This window comes from Hyperoodon ampullatus (genome assembly GCF_949752795.1).
Source record: "Hyperoodon ampullatus genome assembly, chromosome: 12".
Taxonomy (NCBI): domain Eukaryota; kingdom Metazoa; phylum Chordata; class Mammalia; order Artiodactyla; family Ziphiidae; genus Hyperoodon; species Hyperoodon ampullatus.
Window position 1 is genome coordinate 38,770,061 of NC_136925.1, and position 20,818 is coordinate 38,790,878.

The following is a 20,818-nucleotide window of genomic DNA, read 5'->3' on the forward strand; positions in this document are numbered from 1 at the left end:
CGCGTACCGCAAAAAAAAAAAAAAAAAAAAAAAAGTTGGGGTGGAAGGGTAGTGTCTGAGAAGAAAGGAGTTTTCTTCTAGCTCTTTTAAACCATTTCCCCCATTTCAGCTAAAATAGCCAGCAAGAAATTTCTCAGTTCTTAGAGTGCTGACAAGTAAGACTTAGCACACAGCAGGTGCTTAATAAATCTTTATTGAATGAATAAATCAGTGAATGGATGGAAAAATCTGTTGGTCACCATACTGACTCTCTTTGACGAACCACAAAAATGGAATATGCTCCACGGAAGAGAAGGCATGATGAGGATGGGGCTCCTTGCAGGCTCAGCTGAGGCTAATGGTCCCCTCTCCAGACTATCCAGGCAGAGTCATAATGGGTCACATCACACAGAGGTTATTTCCTTCAGTCAAGGAGCAATTACTGGGCCCTTCTTTTGGGTTCAGGACCATATAGACGTTAGTCCCTGACTTCTGAGACCTTGCAGTCTAACTGAAGAGATAGTCTTAGCCCATATATAGAACAATGATATGAATCATATAAATCACTAAATAATCAGTCTTAAGTAATGTAGGGAGAACTATATTGCAATTAGAGTCCAAAGAAAAGAGATGAGTGGGGCTCAAACAGTCTAGAAAGATCCATTGGAGTGGGATTTGACCTTGATGCAGAGAACAGACAAATGTGCATTCACTTGGGGAAAACTTGGGTTAATTTTCTGGACTCTGATTCCACCTGAGTCACAGTGCTATTTTCCAGATGCATAGTCAAGTCCCCTTCCAACTTCCCTTCCACAGTCTGCATGGCAGGCGAGATTTTCATCACCGTTAGAGCAGAGGGGGGCTTCACAAAGAGCAGTGTAATTTGAGTGCTGATGAGGCCAACAGGTTTGATTCTGAAGATTGTTATTGCTGCCAGGCTATAACCTAGACATATAAATGTACTGCTTCAAATGTTCCATCAGGAGAATCGGCTGGGGAGCACTAATCCTAAGTGAGACCATCTTGATTACAAAGGAAGAAATGACAACACCATATTGCTTAACTGCTGAACCTTACAATGAAACACAAAGTGGCATTAACGTTCTCTGCCTGTAATGCTGCAGTTTAAGCAGTTAATCTTATTTTAGCTGAATGGCATGTTCATTACAGCAAATAAGTAGGTAATGTGTGGGATTACTGAAAGGAAAGATAAATTAAACCAGTTATGGTTATCATGTTGATTTTATTTTAACTGTCCGATTTAACTTGGTATTTGTCAAGAGTCAGATCTAATATACACTCATTTAGCAGAGATTAAGCAGATGGGACTCTTGCCCAGAAAAGGTATTACATGCAACTTAAGATGCTACTTTTAAGGGCAGCAATCCATGACACTCGATACTGGCTCTAGCCTGGAATCTTCAGTGCTTAAACTGGAGGGTTCCTGAATGGTAAGATAGCACTTCTCTCTTTTCATTAAATAGTTATGTTTTCACCATTTATGCTTTTCAAGGGCAGCTGAAGGACTTTTCTTCAAGGTCTCAAACATCTTTCTGTGTGGACCTGCTACAAAACAGTGTGTAGTTCAGGAATGTATTTTATCTTGTTTACATGTGCTTTCTTCAAACAAGTGTTACCCTGACTCCAAAAACCCTTCACTGAACTACAGGTACAAGAGGAAAAAGAGATATAGTCCCTGAACTGGAAAGAATTACAATCTAGTCAGGAGAGGTGGGATAATAATCCCAAACATAAGGAACCTAGGAAACAATGTGAGAGGGTGTCTAATCAAGTGCCAAATTGCATAGTGCAATTGAGCAGTATGAAGTACTAGATACTGGGCACTGCACTGTAGGCTCTTCATATACCTAATCTCATTTAATTTGCACAATAGGGCTTCCCTGGTGCGCAGTGGTTGAGAGTCCGCCTGCCGATGCAGGGGACACGGGTTCGTGCCCCGGTCTGGGAAGATCCCACATGCTGCGGAGCGGCTAAGCCCGTGAGCCATGGCTGCTGAGCCTGCGCGTCTGGAGCCTGTGCTCCGCAATGGGAGAGGCCACAGCAGTGAGAGGCCCGCGTACCACCAAAAAAAATAAAAATAAAATAAAATAAAATAATAATAATAATTTGCACAATAATCTTGTGAGGCCAGTATTATTACCTCCTATTTGTCCAAGGAAGGAGAAGTAAATTGCCTGTCCAAGGAAGGGAAAAAGCAGGAGTTTAAACCCAGGTCTAATTCTAAAGGCCTCATTTTTTCCTTTATGACAAGCTGCTTCCTTAAATATGAAGAGTCAAGAGCAGAAGAAAATCATAAAAGATGTCATGAAAGGAGTGGAATTGGATCTGAGTCAGAATGCACCTTCAATCCAATTTAAAAACAAAAAAGTTCTTTACCAGTACCCACTTGACAATCAATTTTACTTCCAGAAACAGCCTAAAGAAATAACCTTCTTTCCACATAATACAACGACCTTAAAACATTTTAACTCCAAGAATCCTCTTTTGATTTTTATGCCATTGTTATGTGTTTTCATTATATATATGTTAATCCCACAGGGCATTATTGTTGTATACAGTCAATAATTATTCAGGTTTATTTATCTATTTTATCCTTCTGTGTCTTTGGGTTTCCACCTAAGTTCATTTTATTTCTGCCTGAAGAACGATCTTTAGTATTCCCTTTAATGCAGGCCTTGTTTGTGGTAATTCTCTCAGACTTTATGCCCAGATATGCCTTATTCCCCTTTCAATTTTGAAGAACACATTTTTGCTGGGCATAGAATTCTAGATTGTCAGTTACTTTCTTTCAGCACTTTGAAAATACTCCGTTTACCTTCCCGCTTTCATTATTTCTCTTGAGAAACTAACAATAATTTTAATTATTGCTCTCATGAAGGTAATGTCTTTTTTCTCTAACTGTATGTATGTATGTATGATTTTCTCCTTGGTTTTCATTTACTATGAATGTGACTAGGTTTCTGGGTTTGTTTTAAATCCTTTTTGCGCTTCTTAAACTGTGACAATGTTTTTCACCAGTTTGGGAATATTCTCAGCTATTATCTTTTCAAAAATTGTTTCTGTTCCATTTTTCTCTCTCCTTTGCTTCAGGGACTCTAAATACACTTATATTAAATCTTCTCATGATATCCCCTATATCTCTTACCCACCCCACCCCCGTTTGTATTTACAAACTTTTTTCTCTCCAGGTTTCCTTCTGGAGATACTCTTCTAATTTATTCTTAATCATCTCTTCAACCATGTCTTATTGGTTATAAAACCCTTCCACTGAGTTAATTTCAGCTACTATATTTTTTGGTTTGGGATTTAGTTCCTATTTATGTTTTCCATCATTATCAACCCTGCTTCTTTTGTTTCATCTCTTTACCCATTAAACAAATTGCACAGCAATTTGCTGTCAAGAAAAAACTTGACAACAAAGAAGCAATCAATGAGTTCCAGTCCCACTTAGGATATAGAAAAACAAGAAGCTCTGCTCCTACAAACTATGTTTCTTTGGGCAGAGTACAGAAGGAAGAGTAGCAGCCAAAACAGTAAGAGGAAAAAACCCGAAATTTTAACAAATGCTTAAAGACAAAGTATGGGCCAGTGTGACAGCTTAGAATCTCCAGGAGCCGCAGATACAAGAAGGGTCTGCCCTCACTTGCCAGCTCTTTTCCATAGGCCTCCACTGGGTGTTCATAAGAAAAATGGGGGGCAGATCAGGAAAACTGAAAGAGCCACCCTTTGGTGACACAGGCATGCAGATAAACCATCTGCCACTGGGGTAAAGGCATGAAACCCATGTTCTTTTATACAAAGAAAGAGCCATTTGCCACTAGTGGAGTGGTACAAAACCTTCCTGTTCCCTGGTTCCAGGAAAAGGCTGTGGTAGAGAAGGAGTTGAAGGAAAAAGCATCAGATGCTGGAGGGGGGTAGGAAACCCACCTGTGGCCAGGATCCTGCTCTAATGCAAAGCATTAGGTCTGCTGCCAGTGAGAGAGGGACAGGAAACTTACTCTCATTTAAGAACCGTCCCCCACCCCCATTACAATGCAGAGTCTGACTGCCATGAGGAGAAGGAGGTGCACCTATAAAGCTCAAGAGCCCAGGGCCTGCATGAGACTGAGGCTAGGGGGGAAAACACTGCCTGCCCCAACCACAAAACTTGCTCAAAGAAACAAGCAACAGATCCCTAGAGCTAAGGGAGGGGCAGGACTTGTAGAGATTCCACTTGTAGTACAGTTGTGCAGTCTGCTGAAAGCAAGAGGGTGAAGCAGGGACACTGAGAAAAACTCCCTGGCATTCTAGGCCACTCACTAAACACAAAGTAGCAGCAGTTCACCACTGGATGAATTTTAAAGCTGTGGTATATTCAAGGTTACAATATCAACAATAAAACCCAAGCCCAGATCAACTACTACTGAGAGTTACTTGGTACCCTCACACTAATGGCCCAAGAGAAGGAGAGGTGTGCCCGCTGTAGGTATAAATACTATTTACCTCAGTTTCTACTGTTCTTTTACATGCAATGTCTGACATTCAATCAAAAATTGTAAGACACATTAAAAAGCAAGAGAAAAAAATGACAATGATCCACTGTCAAGAGATAAAGTAGTTAACAGAACTAAATCCAGAGATGACCTAGATATTGACACTATCCAACAGGAATTTAAAATAACTGTGATTAAAATGCTAAGGGATCTAGTGGAATGAGTGGACAGCATACAAAAACAGAGAATTTCAGCAGAGAGATAGAAACTATAAAAAAGAGTTAAATGGAAACCCTGGGAATAAAAATACATCAAGAGATGAAGAATCATTTTGACAGGCTTATTAGTAGACTGGACACAGCACAAGAAAGAATCAGTGAACCTGAAGTAGGTCGATAGAAATGATGCACACTGAAACATAAAAGAAAAAGAGAGTGAATAAAACAGAAGAGTGCATCCAACAGAGCTGTGGGACAGTATCAATGGTCTAACATAAATCTAATTGGAGTCCCAGAAGGAGAAGAGAGAGAGAGAACAGGACAGAAGAATATTTGATGGTATAATGGATGAGAATTTTCCAAAATTAATGATATACAACCAAAAAATCCAAGAGGCTCAGAGAATCCCAAGCAGAATAAATACAAAGATAAACATACCAAGACACATCATAGTAAAACTGTTGAAAATTGAAAGTTAAAAGGAAATCTTGAAGGCAGTCAGAAAATAAAAATGTTACATAGAGAAGAACAAATATAAGAATCACAGCAGGCCTGTCATTAGAAAATTTGCAAGCCAGAGGGCAATAGTGATTTCTTTAAAGTACAGTTGACCCTTGAACAACATGTCTTTGAAATGTGCAGGTCTACTCATACACAGATTTTTTTTCAACATATATACAAAAATATATGTGTAGAACATCATGTGGAAGACTTGTATTGAAGTGGATAGCCTATCCCTACATAGGCACAAGGTAAGTGATATTTAACATAACATTAATGATATTAGTTTTCTTACTGTTTTATAACTTTGCTTTCAAAGAATTACATAACTGTACAGTATGCCTCTCTCTTTCATAATTGGAGAAACTGTGTTATCAGCCTATCATCACAGGGAAGTGTTTTTTAAAAATATATAATTACGTTTCCAATACTGTATCATGAATATGACTGCAATAATGCATGCCATAAATATTTTATGCATGCCATAAAAATTTTATAACAATTCATTCATTAGTGAGCAGGCTAGGCTATCATGAAGCAATTGTATTGATTATCCTAGGATACCATAAAGCAATCATATAGCTGCTTCTTCATTATCAATGCATGAATTATTATACCTGTAAATAAACTGAATTTCTTTTTCATGTTATCTCTTCATTTTTGATGTCTAGTGTTAGTAATACGTATAACATCTACAGTATTTTGCATCATATAAGACAATACTGATGTAGGTACTGACAGACAATTCATCTTGTAAATAGATGACATAAACTTATAGTATTGATAAATACAGTACAGTACTCTAAACATATTTTTCTTCCTTATTATTTTCTTAATAACATTTTCTTTTCTGTAGCTTACTTTATTGTAAGAATACAGCATATGGACTTCCCTGGTGGCGCAGTGGTTAAGAATCCACCTGCCAATGCAGGAGACACGGGTTCGAGCCCTGGTCCAGGAAGATCCCACATGCCGCAGAGCAACTAAGCCCATGCGCCACAACTACTGAGCCTGCACTCTAGAGCCCACGTGCCACAACAACTGAAGCCCACGTGCCTAGAGCCCATACTCTGAAACAAAGAGAAGCCACCGCAATGAGAAGCCTGCGCACCTCAACGAAGAGTAGTCTCCACTCGCCGCAACTAGAGAAAGCCTGCGTGCAGCAACGAAGACCCAATGCAGCCAATAAATAAATAAATAATAAAAATAAAATATAGCACTTTAATTTCCTTAAGCTACTTTGTTTATTTCAAAGTGCCAAAAAACTAAAGATGTTCCGGTGCACACACATATGCTGTGAATCTAAGAATTCAGAACTATGCAAAGAACTTTTCAATACAACTTTACAAATGAAATATTTATACACTTTACTGTAGTGCTTAATGCTTTTTTGAAATCTATTGCTGATGCTACTTCTAAAGAGCAATGACTCAACCAGAAAAATATTAAAGGCTGCCTTTTCTTTTGTAAAGTGCTTATTAGCAACCATATCCAAAAGCAATGGTTTTCAGAAATACATGATATTAAAAGGTGCTCAGAGTCACTTCTTACAGAATCAAATATGCCATTTTGTAACTTTGTACATGTAAACTGATTTTATCTGCATTAATGAAAGATTGCTTTCAATGGCCCTCAACCATATGCTTCAAATCAAGATAGTGCTATTAGCATCAGCAGCATGAACAGTAACAGCAGAATAAACCCCAGTACATTTTAAATGGATCACAGCAGACTAGAAAAACTGTAACAGCTTTTGGATATGTTGCATATCCAAGGATGAGGCTTCTCTTTCACTCTGCGTATATGGTAAACATTTTAAAAAATAATAAAAACACTTTCTTGTCTCTCTATAAGAGCATTTTACAGTGTATAAAAGGATTCAGATTCTTGTACCAATTAAGCAAACTATTTTTCTATATAAAGTAGGCTTTATATTAAAGAAAGAAAGAAGGAAAGAAAGAGAAAAGAAAGCCTATTTCCACCAAGACAGCTAGAAGGAATTAACAAGTGAAACACCTAATGCTAAAAACCTGAGGGAAAAAAATGTGAACAATTCTGAAATGAAGCTTTTTTTGAAAGGTTGATATAAACATTCCAAAAAGGAATTTGTTTTCGAGTGTGAACTATCTGACTTCATTTCAATCATATATCACTTTTATCTGATTAAATAATTTAGAAAAAATATGCATCATCTTATCTGAACTACTACTTTCTGTATCAGATTCTCTTTCTGACTCATGCCCCCCAGTACGAGCCATTCAATACTCTTATAGTGAGCATCCCCTCAGGTCCCTGTCTATTTTCTGAATCTTAAGCTTTTTTTACTCCTCCTTTTTTTCGCTTCCAAAACTCCCCATATATCCCAAGAGAAAATCCCTATTAAAAAAATCATAATTTAAATACATTGTGACAATGTTACATTTGATTTAAAGTGGTAATAAATTATAAATTGCCAAATAATATAATTCACAATGCAAATCCCTGGTATAAAAAGAATCCATCTTGCCCTGAATATAATAAAGCAGTCCAGTGATTTCAAATTACTTATGAAATAAAGGCAAAAATAAGGTGTAAAACACTATTTATAAAAGTCAAGTAAGAAACCAGTTACCATAAATCTTTTTACAAAGATAAATGTAATGTGCCTTTCCATTTCTAAAAATTTTGGGGGAGGTTTATAACTAGTGGTTTCAAAAATGACTTTAAGGAAAGCAGAGATTGAATTACATATTATTTGTAATATATGACATATTAAATATATGTGACAATAATACTGCAATGGTGAGAAACTTAAATTAATCTTTGGACTTGCTACTTTTCGGCAAGTAAATATTTTTCAAAGTCTTTGCTATAACTGATTAATTTTTAAATGTTAGTTCTCAAAAACTTTGCTACTAGAGATACTATGTTAACTAAGGAGATACTGGAAGTCTCAAATAGTAACAATATGCCTACAAAATAAAACAAGATTGTTCTTGCATCTTTTGTTATTATAACAAACACACTTTAAAATAGACAACATTGCTATGCCTGTAAATTAAAAATACCCAAACCCTTAAAAAGGGGGTGGAACAGGAAAGAAAAATTGAAAATTCTTATTTAAAAATAAATCTGAAGTCCTTGCATTTCTTAAGAACTTGACTTGTCAAATCACGGTTTATCTTCTTTTGGACCAAGCTGTGTCTTCCATCATTCATCCATGGGATATGATGTCAGTTCTCCATTCTGTAGGTTTCAGTGTGAATTTTCTTGAATGTTTGCAAAGCTGGTACTGGACTTGAGACGTTTGGCTAAATAAATCAAAAGTATTATATTTTAACTTAAATTTAATTCTCTAAACATAATTATTCATTATTTTATGTAAACTATAGTATTCATCTATTAATTCTATGTTTGAATCTGAATAGATTCAATCTTATAAGAATTAAACCTAAATCTATTTTTTTCTACCAACCTCAAAAGATAAAACTTTGCTAGAAGCTGCACATGATTTTGTTAGAAGCAGTGCCAAATAAAACAGACATAATTTATATCATCCTGAACAATACAGTCTTAAATATGTAATAAAAATGAAAGTACTCTACTTTAAAAATGGAAGTGCTGTAAAGTATAATAATAAAATTATATATTTGAAAGTCTAATCTAGAAATGCAAATCTAAATTTCTCTTAAAAGAATTCAGTGAAAGAACTCTGTAATGTTTAAAAAAAAAATTCAAATGGCTTACAAAGAAAAGTGAGTTGGATATTACATACATGTGCACAAACATATATGGCAGCTAATAAAATATGTACAATCAGTTTTGATCATGATGCTAAAGGGACTGAGTCATTAGAGTTAATAAAGAAAATCATGGCTATTTGGCTTGGTAATATGTTTTGTTCTTTAGTTAAACATGAATGTTTCTCATGTTCCAGAAACTAAAAACAACCATGCCATAGTTAAAGTATCTTACATTGGATAACTAGGAATCTCTCTACTTCAGAGGTTCTCAACACTAGAATAGAGGTTATGATTTAGAAAGTCTGCAATGGGATTCAGACATTTAATTTTTGTTTTTGTGTTTTGAAAGCTCTGCAGACAATTCTGATATGTGGCCAAGGATGAGAACCACTGTTCTAGTTTCTATCAGGGTCTCCCCTGACAACTCTAAGTAGAAGATGACAACATGGCTTCCTGGACCAGTGTATTGCTTCAGCCTAAACTTAAAAAGCAACTTAAACTAAAAAACAGCCTAAAGTAAAAGTCTACTTCTTAAGCCTTCAGTGGATTTGGGAAGCAAACTAATCAAAAGGGTTTTTTTTTTTAATGTTGTTTAAAACTATTAAAAGTAATCTAGTTTCTAATTACCAAATTCATTAAACTAACCAGGTAGCAATACCAGTGAGTACATATAACTACAACTTCCTTGCTTCCTTATTTCTCTATCTGATAAATCCCTACATCCTCCAAAATTCTACTCCAGGGATCTTCTAATGGTGAATTCCAACACCCTAAATGCAGAGTTCGTCTTCTATGCCTCTGTGGTCCAACCACACTGTATGCACTTCTACTACATTTGTTGTAATGATTGGATTATGGTCGGTATGTTCTTTGAGGGCATCTATTGTGCTTTGTTCCTTTTTAAATCCCTAATTCCTACCATAGGACTTGATGAATGGAAGCATATAAAATGGTAGCATAAAGAAAAGTAAGTTAAGATTTCCATGAGGTATCAGCACAAGAACTATTTGCTTACACTAGCATTTCCTTAAGTTCATCATTTAATTTGTAAACAATGCTTCTATGAAACATTAATAGGTATTATGCAAAGGTCCTATTGTCAAGTTTGGGGGATGTAATCTCAGAGGCCTTAATTTATATTCAGGTACATTACGAAGCTCATGGAAAGGAATTTCACAGGACTAGTATTTTAAGGAACTCACTCTAGGAGTTGCTAACATTAAGTACAATGTTCTTTTATTCAACAAATATTTTTGAGTATCTACTATGGGCCAGGTACTTTCTAGATGTTGGTGATATAGTGGTGAGCAACATAAACAAAATCCTTTTTCTGATGGAACTTAGAGTTGAGTCAGGGTAGACAAACAAATGAGGTAGAAAATAAGTGGAAAAGTTAATTTAAATAGACTAAATAGTGATTAAATGCTATTAAAGAAAGATAATACAGAAGAATTTTAAAAAGGGTGTATTCTTAGGTTGGGGGGGTCATAAAAGTTCTCTTTGTGTCAGTAACCTTTACCTAGACCTAAGACCTGGATGACAAGGAGCCAGTCAAGGAAAGCAGGGATGGAAATATACAAGAACCTCTGAAAGAGGGCAGTGTGAATGAGCTTGGTGTTTGAGAGGAGCAGAAACAAGGCCAGACTGCCTACATACAGCATCACGAGAAAGGAGAGGGGTAGACACAGGAGTTTAGGAAGGCAGATGGGGACCAGGTCACATGCAGCTTGGAGAGCAGACCTTGGAATAAGTCTGTATTTTATTCTAGGTGCGATGGGTACACGGGAAGGGTCTCAAATGGGAGAGGAGCACGTGGTAAAATTTGTGTTTAAAAATTTACTCTAGCCACTATACGGACAATGGATTGTAGTGGGTCAAGAAGTAGAAGTAGGGATACCAGTTAAGGGACCTCTGCCTTAGTGCTGGTAAGAGACGGTGATGGCCTGGGCTAAGGTATTACCAGTGGGGACAGAGAAAAGATAAGTTAAGATATATTTTTGGAAATAGAGCTGGCAGTACTTGCTGATGAATTGAAAAGGGGTAGGGGAGGGAATAGGGGAATGGGGAAAGAAAAGAAAAGAAAAAGTTAAGAAATTGAAAGATAGTAAAAGAAATTAAATGACAAAAAGATTTGTGGCTTATACAAGCAGATGGATGGTAATGACTTTTATTGTGAAAACAATCAAACAAAAACACTGATCAGAAGTACTATACATCTTCTGTAGAGTTAAATAGATTTGCAAAGCAAATAAGATGCTAAACTTTAAAAGTACACCAAGCCCTGAAAAATAAAGTTTCTCAATGGTGAGGTCCCTGCAATGTTTTGTTATTACCCTAAAGAAGCACTTTTAGGCCCGAGTTATTACATATTTACAGAATGCTGGCAATCTTCAAAATACTTTACTAAATACACCCATGATAAAGACTCTCTCCTCTAGTAGCTAGCTTTTTGAGGTGACAAGACATTACAAATTCAATGTAAACTGATCTACAAGCAATCTGTTTTTTTTTTTTAAGTTAGATATATTAGAAGTCAAGTCAGATAAATCATGAAGAAATGCCAGAAAGAAATTTACAGGGGAAAGAATTTTTATATCATAGGTTCCTAGACTAGGAATAATATTTGAGAGAAAAAAAGCCTGACTTTTTTTCTCCAGAAAACATTCTTTTATAAAAAAACTAAAATTACTATGGGATAAGCCCATACTTTCATTCTGATAATAAACAAGAAACCTATGAGATTTGGAGGTCACTTTTCTTTGGCTAGTTGGGACCTTCTAGTTAGTGTTTTTTTCTGCTCTGCCCTATTTGATGGGGAGAAAGGAAAGGAATGACCACATACTGAGCACATGCTATATGTCAAGTAACTTTCTTGCAACTACAATTCCAATTTGTTCATAAGCAAATTGTCTGTGTGTAAGCTACAGTTTCTCCCTGCCTGCTACTTGTTTGGTGGTTCTGTCATGGGTGGTTCTGCCAATGGGCCTAAGAGCTCTCTACTATTTATCTCCCTATTATGGCCATTTCAGGTCTGCAAAGCCTTTGTCGCTATTCCTTTGTTGTTGTCAACCTTATTCCAGGGAATCTAGCTTTCTCAATTAAAGCTTCTGAAAGATACTGTATGTTAAAGTTTGATTATAAAGTCACTTAACTTACACATCTCTTCTGTTAGTGAGCACAGTTGTAAAATTTGAAGAAGAGAGCTGTTTTAGGCTAATATAGTTTGAGTTCTCAGAGTATATATTATTTCTAAAACAGGCTTAGATTTTTTTAAATACAGGTTTTTAGTCTAAGTAAATAAACAACAATAAAAAGAAACTTACGTAGAATGAGTTTGCGTTTCTTTTGCTCTGAGTGAAGAAAACTACTAAGGTAGAAGACAACAGGTAGAAAGAGAATGAACACAGAAACAGCAATTACAGGCACTGTGTCACTGCAAGGGACTGAACAGTTGAAAGTTCGACTCCAAAGTTTTCGAGTAATATTCATCTGAAACAATAACAAATAATGTTACTCTATTTTATATTTAATTTGTCTTCAACTTCATAAAATTATTTTGTCAATAACAAGAACCCCAAATTTAGACTAAATACACATCCCTAAAAAATCTATTAATAGTTGAGGACAATTTCTTCTGTCAGGGAAATAAGCTGGTTCATGATTAGTCATTGTATAAATTTATATCCATACAGAAATTTCATATTGTAAATTCATAATACTGTCCAAAGAATGTCAGCTTTTCACAGACTTCAAACACAGAACTTGTATCAATAGAGATATACTGTGCTTCATTCATTAAAAAAGATTTAAAAGGATAACTATGTGAGGTGATGAATGTCAATAATTAGACTGTGGGAAATCCTTTTGCAATATGTATTTATATCAAATCATCACACTGTACACTTTAAATATATTATAATTTTATTTGTCAAGTACACCTCAGTAAAACTGGGGGGGAGGGGAAGTCTCACAAAACAAACAAACAGGGCTTCCCTGGTGGCGCAGTGGTTGAGAGTCCGCCTGCCGATGCAGGGGACACGGGTTCGCGCCCCGGTCAGGGAGGATCCCACATACCGCGGAGCGGCTGGGCCCGTGAGCCATGGCCGCTGAGCCTGCGCGTCCGGAGCCTGTGCTCCGCAACGGGAGAGGCCACAACAGTGAGAGGCCCGCGTACCGTAAAACAAACAAACAAACAAACAAACAATTTTCTTTCATATGTTACCTATGTAATCTCACTGAGCTTGTTGCAATATTTTTAGAATGGAGATAAAAATATCAACTTTATAGGGCTTCTCTTCAAGAGATGATATCTATGAAATGCTTAATAGCTTATCTAAGATATTATGAAAGATTCATACTCACAGCAAATAATTTTTTAAGTACATAATATCTAATGAGTCATGGAAACTTTATCAAACAATATTAATATCTTATTTAGCCCCTAGATACACTTAGGGGCCGCAGTACCTCACTTTCATTGAGCTCATGATTTCTGTCAAACAGGCTAAATGATGTAAGGAAACTACCAAATTTAGCGTTTAAAACTGTTCTTTCCTGGATTTTGTTTAACTGAGATATGGTTTACAAATGGTGCACTATACGTCTGTTGTAATTTTTGCTTATTGCAAGATGGATGTTCTAAAATAGGTTGGTCATGTTGATTTTCTGTGTAATCCAACTTGTGTCATAGAACCAATATTCATTTTTCTTCTTTATTTAAAAAAAAGAAAGAGACTATTATTCTTTAAAAAGATGTTTATTATTTATTGGGAACCTACTAGAAGCCAGGTACTACTCTAAACATTAGTAACAGAGCAGTAACAAACAAAAATCCCCATGGTGTATCCATTTTAAGTGCTTTTTACCATTCTGAATATTACAGATCCACTATGTTCACTCTGCGCTGCTATAATTCACACTCATCATTCTCAAACATTAAGTTTACCAATTTTGACCACAAGTTCTCTGCTTTTTAACAATAAATTTTCAGTTTCCTCTAATGCCTCAATAGTCAGGCATCGTATTCCCATAAAAAGGCATGATTGCCATCTAGTGGTGCCCCATGTAAAGGCAGGCTATTCAACGGAGGAAAAAGAGTTTTTGTTGACCATTCAATCAATACATGTTACTAAGGGCCCACTATTTGCTAGGCGTTGTTCTAGATACTGAACAGTGAACAAAAATGGACAATGACGTCCTTGTCCTCATATGGCTTATATTTTAGTAAGGGGAGAAAGACTACAAATAAGTAAACAAAACTTTTCAGATGGTAATAGATATAAAGAAATAAAGCAATGGGATAGGAAGTAACTGAGGAATGGCTTCAGAAACATATTGTAGCAAAACCTAGAGACTTCTTGAATTAGCAACAAGGGCACAAGAAACTGAAATGAAAACATTTAACAGTATACCCACACCTCTGAAAATGACACACATTATCAAACTTAAAAAACAAAATGTATAAATGGAGTATAATCTATAAACATAGTAAATCACTATGTTGAATACCTGAAACTAATATAATATTGTAAATCAACTATACTTTAATAAAAAGAAGTCAAATATACCAAATTATCAACTTACTTATGAAGTATCTGATTAATTTCCATTTTAGTCTGACACATCAGGATATTCTAAAACTTTACTACTTAGCAACTAGTTATTTCTGGTTGAAGACACCATATGCAAATTCCAGTAATAATACTGAAGGCACATTCAACAACACTGCAAAACACGCGTTGTATCAGGAGCAAAGTACTTACTGCATCTTCCACATCAATGCATAAGTGTGTTCCAGATTCATCCTTATTTTCAAGTTCATTCATTTTTTGCATTTCACTGTACAGACTACTCAGAGTTTTGTATGCGTCACGACAGTTTTTGCATACTTCCGAATAATTTCTTAACTGAAGAAGACTGTGTGTGCTCCCCTAAAATGTCAAAGGCACATATAATACACACAATAAACATTACATTTTTTAAACTTATTTGTCCTCCTGGAGGAAATAATAGAGTATGTTAAAGTGCTGAGCTGTGATGTGGGGCAGGTTGCTAAACCACTCTGAGCCTTGGTTTTATCTATAAAATAGGGATACCCTTACCTGTATTACAGGTCCCAAGGAATACAGACTGGTATGTAGCACACAGCAAAATATTTGGTACTTTCTAGTCACCCCTGAATTTTGAAAACCACTGCACTAGCCACTGTTAACTGAGGGCAACACTAGCTCATATACCAAATTATTGATACCTAAATACCAAAAATTTACTAAGTTATCTTGTCATTTATACATCTGCCCTTATCTATCCTACACTCACCAAATAAATAAAGTATACCCTTGCCTGTGATGACTTGAACCCTGAAGTCTGCCTTATTGAGACAGAGAAGACTTTATAATGAGTTAGGAAAAGGCACCCAAACTACATCCCTCCCCCAGACCTCTTACCCCAAGGCTTTTAATCCAGGCCTTTCAAGTCAACAAAAAGGGACTAATACCAATGAATCGTATAACCTAAAATATAACCTCAGGTACTGGATATAAGACATTATGTTAGTGAATCTCAATCTTTTCCACTTCTGGGACTGACACATATTTCAAGAACAAGTTTGCTAAACAGTCAATTCACACTTTTGTTTTCTATTCCCTTTATTCTTTACCTTACAGCCTGGAGAAATAATATTAACTATCAGAATGAAAGAGAAAAGGAAAAATTAAAGGAATTAAGCTGATGTAGCCCCTACAACATTACCCTTACTATCTACTTGACAAATAAACTCAGACTCTCTTTAGTTCTGCCACAAGAAACAGCCCATTGCCTGTTTTTCACAGAACAATTGTACATTCAGCTAAATGTGTTCGATCAAAAATGGAGCACAGTACCTTGATGGGGGAGTATAATTTAGTCATTTATATTAAAACTTAAAATGTACATATCATTTGGCATTGCAATTTCACTTCTAGGAATCTACCAGACAGATAAAGATACAAATACCTGCAAAAGACTGTCCATATTTGTGATAGTAAAATACTGAACCAAACAAAAATCTCCACTGATACAGGGACTGACTGACTAAATGGTGGCATAGTCAAACAACAAAAGCCCTGCAACGTTTAAAGCAAATGAGGAAGTAGGATTCTGGGAAAATGATGACATCAGCATGTGCCATTCCTGATTTCTTTTCTGAAGAGGCTCAAGAACTCAAGAGTAAACCCAGGCCCTTGATAGCACTGTTAATTATAGAGGCATGACATGCACATTTCATCACAGGAAGGTTGTATGACAGCTGTCACACCACTCCCAGAGAAACTAGCTGGAACCACAGTCTCTTGTGACCCTCTATCCCCTGCAACCACCTACTGTCCTCTGGAGATGCGAGGGGCTGGAATAATAGCCTCACCCTGCCTGTGGGACCACCCACAAAAAGCAGTCTCGACAGCCACCCAGACAGTCTAGGTTCCCAGAGAAGCCACCTGCAAACACATACTACATAAGGTGGAGCTGGTCTGGAACCTAAACCCACATCTCTGCCTCATCACTGAGCCAGAAGGCACTGCCACAGCCAATACCATTAATTTCACTGCTACCACCTATCTCTTTAGTTGGTTCCCCTCCGCTTTCAAACACACACACACACACACACACACACCCTATAAAACATTGGCATTGCCCAGAACTCAGTCCTTGGGGCCTCTTCATCATCTCTATCTACACTCACTCACATCCAAGTCTCCAGGCTTGATACCATCTGTACCTGATGACTCTCAAATCTACAGCTCCAGCTCATACCTCTCCCCTGATAATAAACAAACTAATTAGTTAATTAATTTTTAAAAACCATTCAATTTAAGGAAATAGAAAAATGACAAAACCAGAAGAATATAGGAGGAATTAATAAATGCAAAAGCATATCTTAACACATTAAGAAAAATAAAACAGAAACTGATAAATAAAGCCAAAGGTGGGTTTTCAAAAAGAACAATAAATATAAATGTATCTTCAACAAGCCTAAAGAAAATTCAAGGGAAAAAAGGACTCACAAGTACAGCATCTGGAAATAGAAAGGAAATGTAGCTATATATATGATAGAAATTTTAAGGAGTAACCAATTACTAAATGCAATGCATTATCCTGGAATGAATTCTGAAACAGAAAAGGACATTAGTAGAAAAACTGGTGAAATCAGAATGAAGTCTGGCATATAGTTAATAGTTATATACCAATGTTCATTTCTTATTTTTGACTAATGTACCTTGGTAACATAAGGTGAACATTAGGGGAAACTAGGTCAGGGATATACAAGAATTCTCTGTATTCACTTTGCAACTTTTCTGTAAGTCTAAAATTATTCCAAAAAAAAAAAAAACCATTTAAAAATAGGCAGTTAAAATCTGTAGTGGGGGAAGAAAAGGTATCATTCATAAGGGCACCAAACACTATGTAATACCTTGAAATAAACTTAAGAAATGTATAAACCTATATGAAATTTAAATAAATAAATAAAACTGTGCTAGAGAACATTAAAAAATAAAGAATAATGGTGGTTGCCAGGGGCTAGAGAAGGAGGAAATGGGGAGTTATTACTTAATGTGTACAGAGTTTCAGTTTGAGACGATGAAACATTCTGGAGATGGATGGTAGTAGAGTTGTACAACAATGTGAGTGTACTTAATGCCACTGAACTGTACACTTAAAAGTTGTAATGTGGGGCTTCCCTGGTGGCGCAGTGGTTGAGAGTCCGCCTGCCGATGCAGGGGACACTGGTTCGTGCCCCGGTCCGGGAGGATCCCACATGCTGCGGAGCGGCTGGGCCCGTGAGCCATGGCCGCTGAGCCTGCACGTCCGGAGCCTGTGCTCCGCAACAGGAGAGGCCACAACTGTGAGCGGCCCGCGTACCGCAAAAAAAAAAAAGTTGTAATGTGGTAAATTTTATATTCTATTTTACTGAAATAAAAAATAGTGAATATATACTGTACTCCTAGATAGGAAAGCTTAATATCATAACAGGTCAATTTTTCCCAAATGATGACTTTAAAATGTAATGCAATTCTAATAAAATATCAAAATGATTGATTATTTTGAACTTGGTTCTAAAATTCATTTCATGGATTTATTTAGTAAATCATGTTTTGAAAGTCAAGAAGCCATCAGGAAAAAAAGGTTGGCGCTAAGCCTTACATCTTACACCAAAATAAATTTCAAACAGATAAATGATGCTTAAATGTACAAAAAAAACCATGAAAGTCCTAAATCAATCACAGGAGAAATTTTAAAAATAATCTCAATGTGGGAAAAGGCCTTCTAGTGTGACACAAAATCCACAAGCCATTAAATGAATTTTGGTAAATCTAACAACATAAAAATTAAAATTTTCTTCATATCAAAAAGAGAAGCATGATAAAAAGACAAACAATAAATGAGGAAAGAATATTTGCAACTAACATCCCAGGAAAAATGCTAATTTCCCTAAAGTACATTCATCAGAACTAGTGTCTTTGGTCTCTAAAACCAGAGTTCCTAGTCAAATAGTCTTGGTAAATGCTGTATACAAAGTTACCATTTGAAGTTCTATATAATGTACATTAGTCCACTAAAGTTCTGCAGTCCTGTATTAAAGCATTTCTTACCCTTATTAAGAACACTAAACCTTTTTTATGGGCTATCTATTAAAATTTTGCAGAACATATTTTGGGAAATGTTCATCTAATAGTTTTTATTATACTCAGGGAAATTCATGTTCTATGTTATCACATTTATTAAAGAGAAAGTCATACATACCTATATCCTAAATATATTTCTATCTATTTGTGGGGATTACCTACTTGTTAAAAAGCAAGTTTCAAAACTAGGATTTTACCAGAATTCCAATTTCACCCCTCACCACTACCAGGAACGTTTCAGTACTAACATTCAAGGGTCAGAGGTGGAGAAAACAAAACCCAATAAGGTAGGTTTCTTAAAGGCTACCTTTTATATTATAATTCAAAACTCAAAGTTACCTTATTAAACAGCACCTTTTAAAGTAGGTAAAATATATTTAAGCAAATATTGAGGCAAAGAATAAGCTTTTTATAGACAGAATCAAACTGAATTGCAAAATACATTATTGCATAAACAAAGTCAAGAAAAATTATTGTCTGATAGAACAACACTGTGTTTTAATTAAACAATCACATGCCTCAGTTATTATGTTCATACTCATGAACTCATTGGATCCTGACTACAAAATACTGGAAGGTAGGCAGGGTAGATCTTACTATTCCCATCCTACAAATTAAAAAACTGAAGTTTTGATGATTTGCCTAAGGGCTAGTAATAGAAGAATTTAGCAGAAATCCAGGTCTACCTCTACATTGTGTATGTAGATAAATATCAACAATTAATGCTATAAAAATTGGAATTATTTATTATTCACTTGGACAAGACAGCATTTTAATTTCAAGTGTCATATATAAAATACCTGAAGGTTATTCTCAAAGCAGGTCAAGGTGTGATTAAACAGATTCAGGAAGTATACTGTGCTATTTGATAATTCTTCACTTTTGTTCGTTAAACAATCTGTCAAGAAACCAAAAAGTAGATTAATATATCTCAAGCAACAATTATATATAGTCATTTATCTCTCAAGCTGTTATCTTCTGTTTCACACTATCGTAATCATTTATTCAAACAAGCATGAAGTGTTCCACATTAAGAGAATTTTCCAAATACATGAAGCTTACCCCTTTTAGTTTCCAAAAGATTTTTTTTACATCATGACCATTTTAATGAAAATATTAAAAGTCACATACTTTTCTCTCTTTGTAAAAACCATATACCAAGTAAAACTGATATTGATTTTTGATGGTGCAAAGTCTTAATCATGAATATCAGTTATCAAATGCCGCCTTAATAGGAGTACTCTTAGTGCTGTTTAGGCATAAGACTATTTATCCTGCATTAATTTTAGCTAAATTCATATGCTGTTTGATTGTTTTCTGTGTTAAATTTAGTAGTTCTGGGTCTCTTCCATCTTCACTAGTGGGTCAGTTATTGCATCTAAGAGGTTAATCTTTTAAAATCTGCTCTTTCTAATCTATTGTGAGTTGGGAGACCAGAGAAACAAGCTGGTGAGAATTTTGCATAAAATACTGATAAAGGGACTTCAAGTAAAATCTGGAAATAAATATACTTGTTTTATGTCTTTCTAAAAATCTTACATAAATGATATTCCTCTGCAACTTGCTACTCTCACTTAGCATTAGCTCAAGTTCATTCCTTTGAATTGTTTTCTATTTCTATGTATGAACATAGCACAATTTTTAAATCTATTCTCCCTTCTTGGATGAACTTATTCTTTATCCTCAGTTTGCTTTTACCTCTCCCTGTGCTCTCAGCTTACCCTCTGGGATCTAGGTTCAAGTGCCTGGCATCATATCCTGGAACTCATGGTCAACCATTTCAATCTCACTTTCCTATCCTTGCCCTTTTTACATTCCACATACTCACAAATATTTAAAACCTTCATTAACTTTCTCTACTCCCAATTGTGGTTGTAGAACACTATTATAGAAAATTCTAAAGTTATAATGAGGGGACTCAATTCAAACTAGTTTCAGGGCCACAAAACAATCCTTGTAGATGCCTTACCAATTACTCCACAAGGGATGTTCAAAAACTTTCTATTCTCTAGTACTCAACCATACTCTTGTTCTTCTTAAATTTAACTGAGAGCTGTATATTATACACACTCAGGGCCATCTATTATGATCTTTCAACTGGGAGGGGAGAGACAGGATAGAAGGCTGTTGCAATTATCCAGGAGAAAGATGGCAACGCAAACAGAAAGAAATCAATGGATAAGAGATACACTGAATAGGTAGTGAAGAGCACCAGAATATGCCAACTCAAAATATGCCTCTTTGGC

At 35.8% G+C, this 20,818-nt stretch overlaps 1 protein-coding gene across 1 annotated transcript in view; it reads right to left on the minus strand.

The window, feature by feature from the left end:
• Nucleotides 1-8,172: 8,172 nt before the first annotated feature.
• The window catches only part of OSTM1 (osteoclastogenesis associated transmembrane protein 1), a gene marked incomplete at its 5' end in the record, with an annotated part of 37,146 nt that continues 24,500 nt past the window's right edge, over nucleotides 8,173-20,818 (minus strand). The window contains 4 exons of the mRNA XM_079716151.1: nucleotides 8,173-8,481; nucleotides 12,237-12,402; nucleotides 14,676-14,843; nucleotides 19,373-19,470. Coding sequence (XP_079572277.1) covers nucleotides 8,426-8,481; nucleotides 12,237-12,402; nucleotides 14,676-14,843; nucleotides 19,373-19,470 — 488 coding nt within the window. The 3' untranslated portion in view covers nucleotides 8,173-8,425. The remainder of the gene's footprint in view (nucleotides 8,482-12,236; nucleotides 12,403-14,675; nucleotides 14,844-19,372; nucleotides 19,471-20,818) is intronic.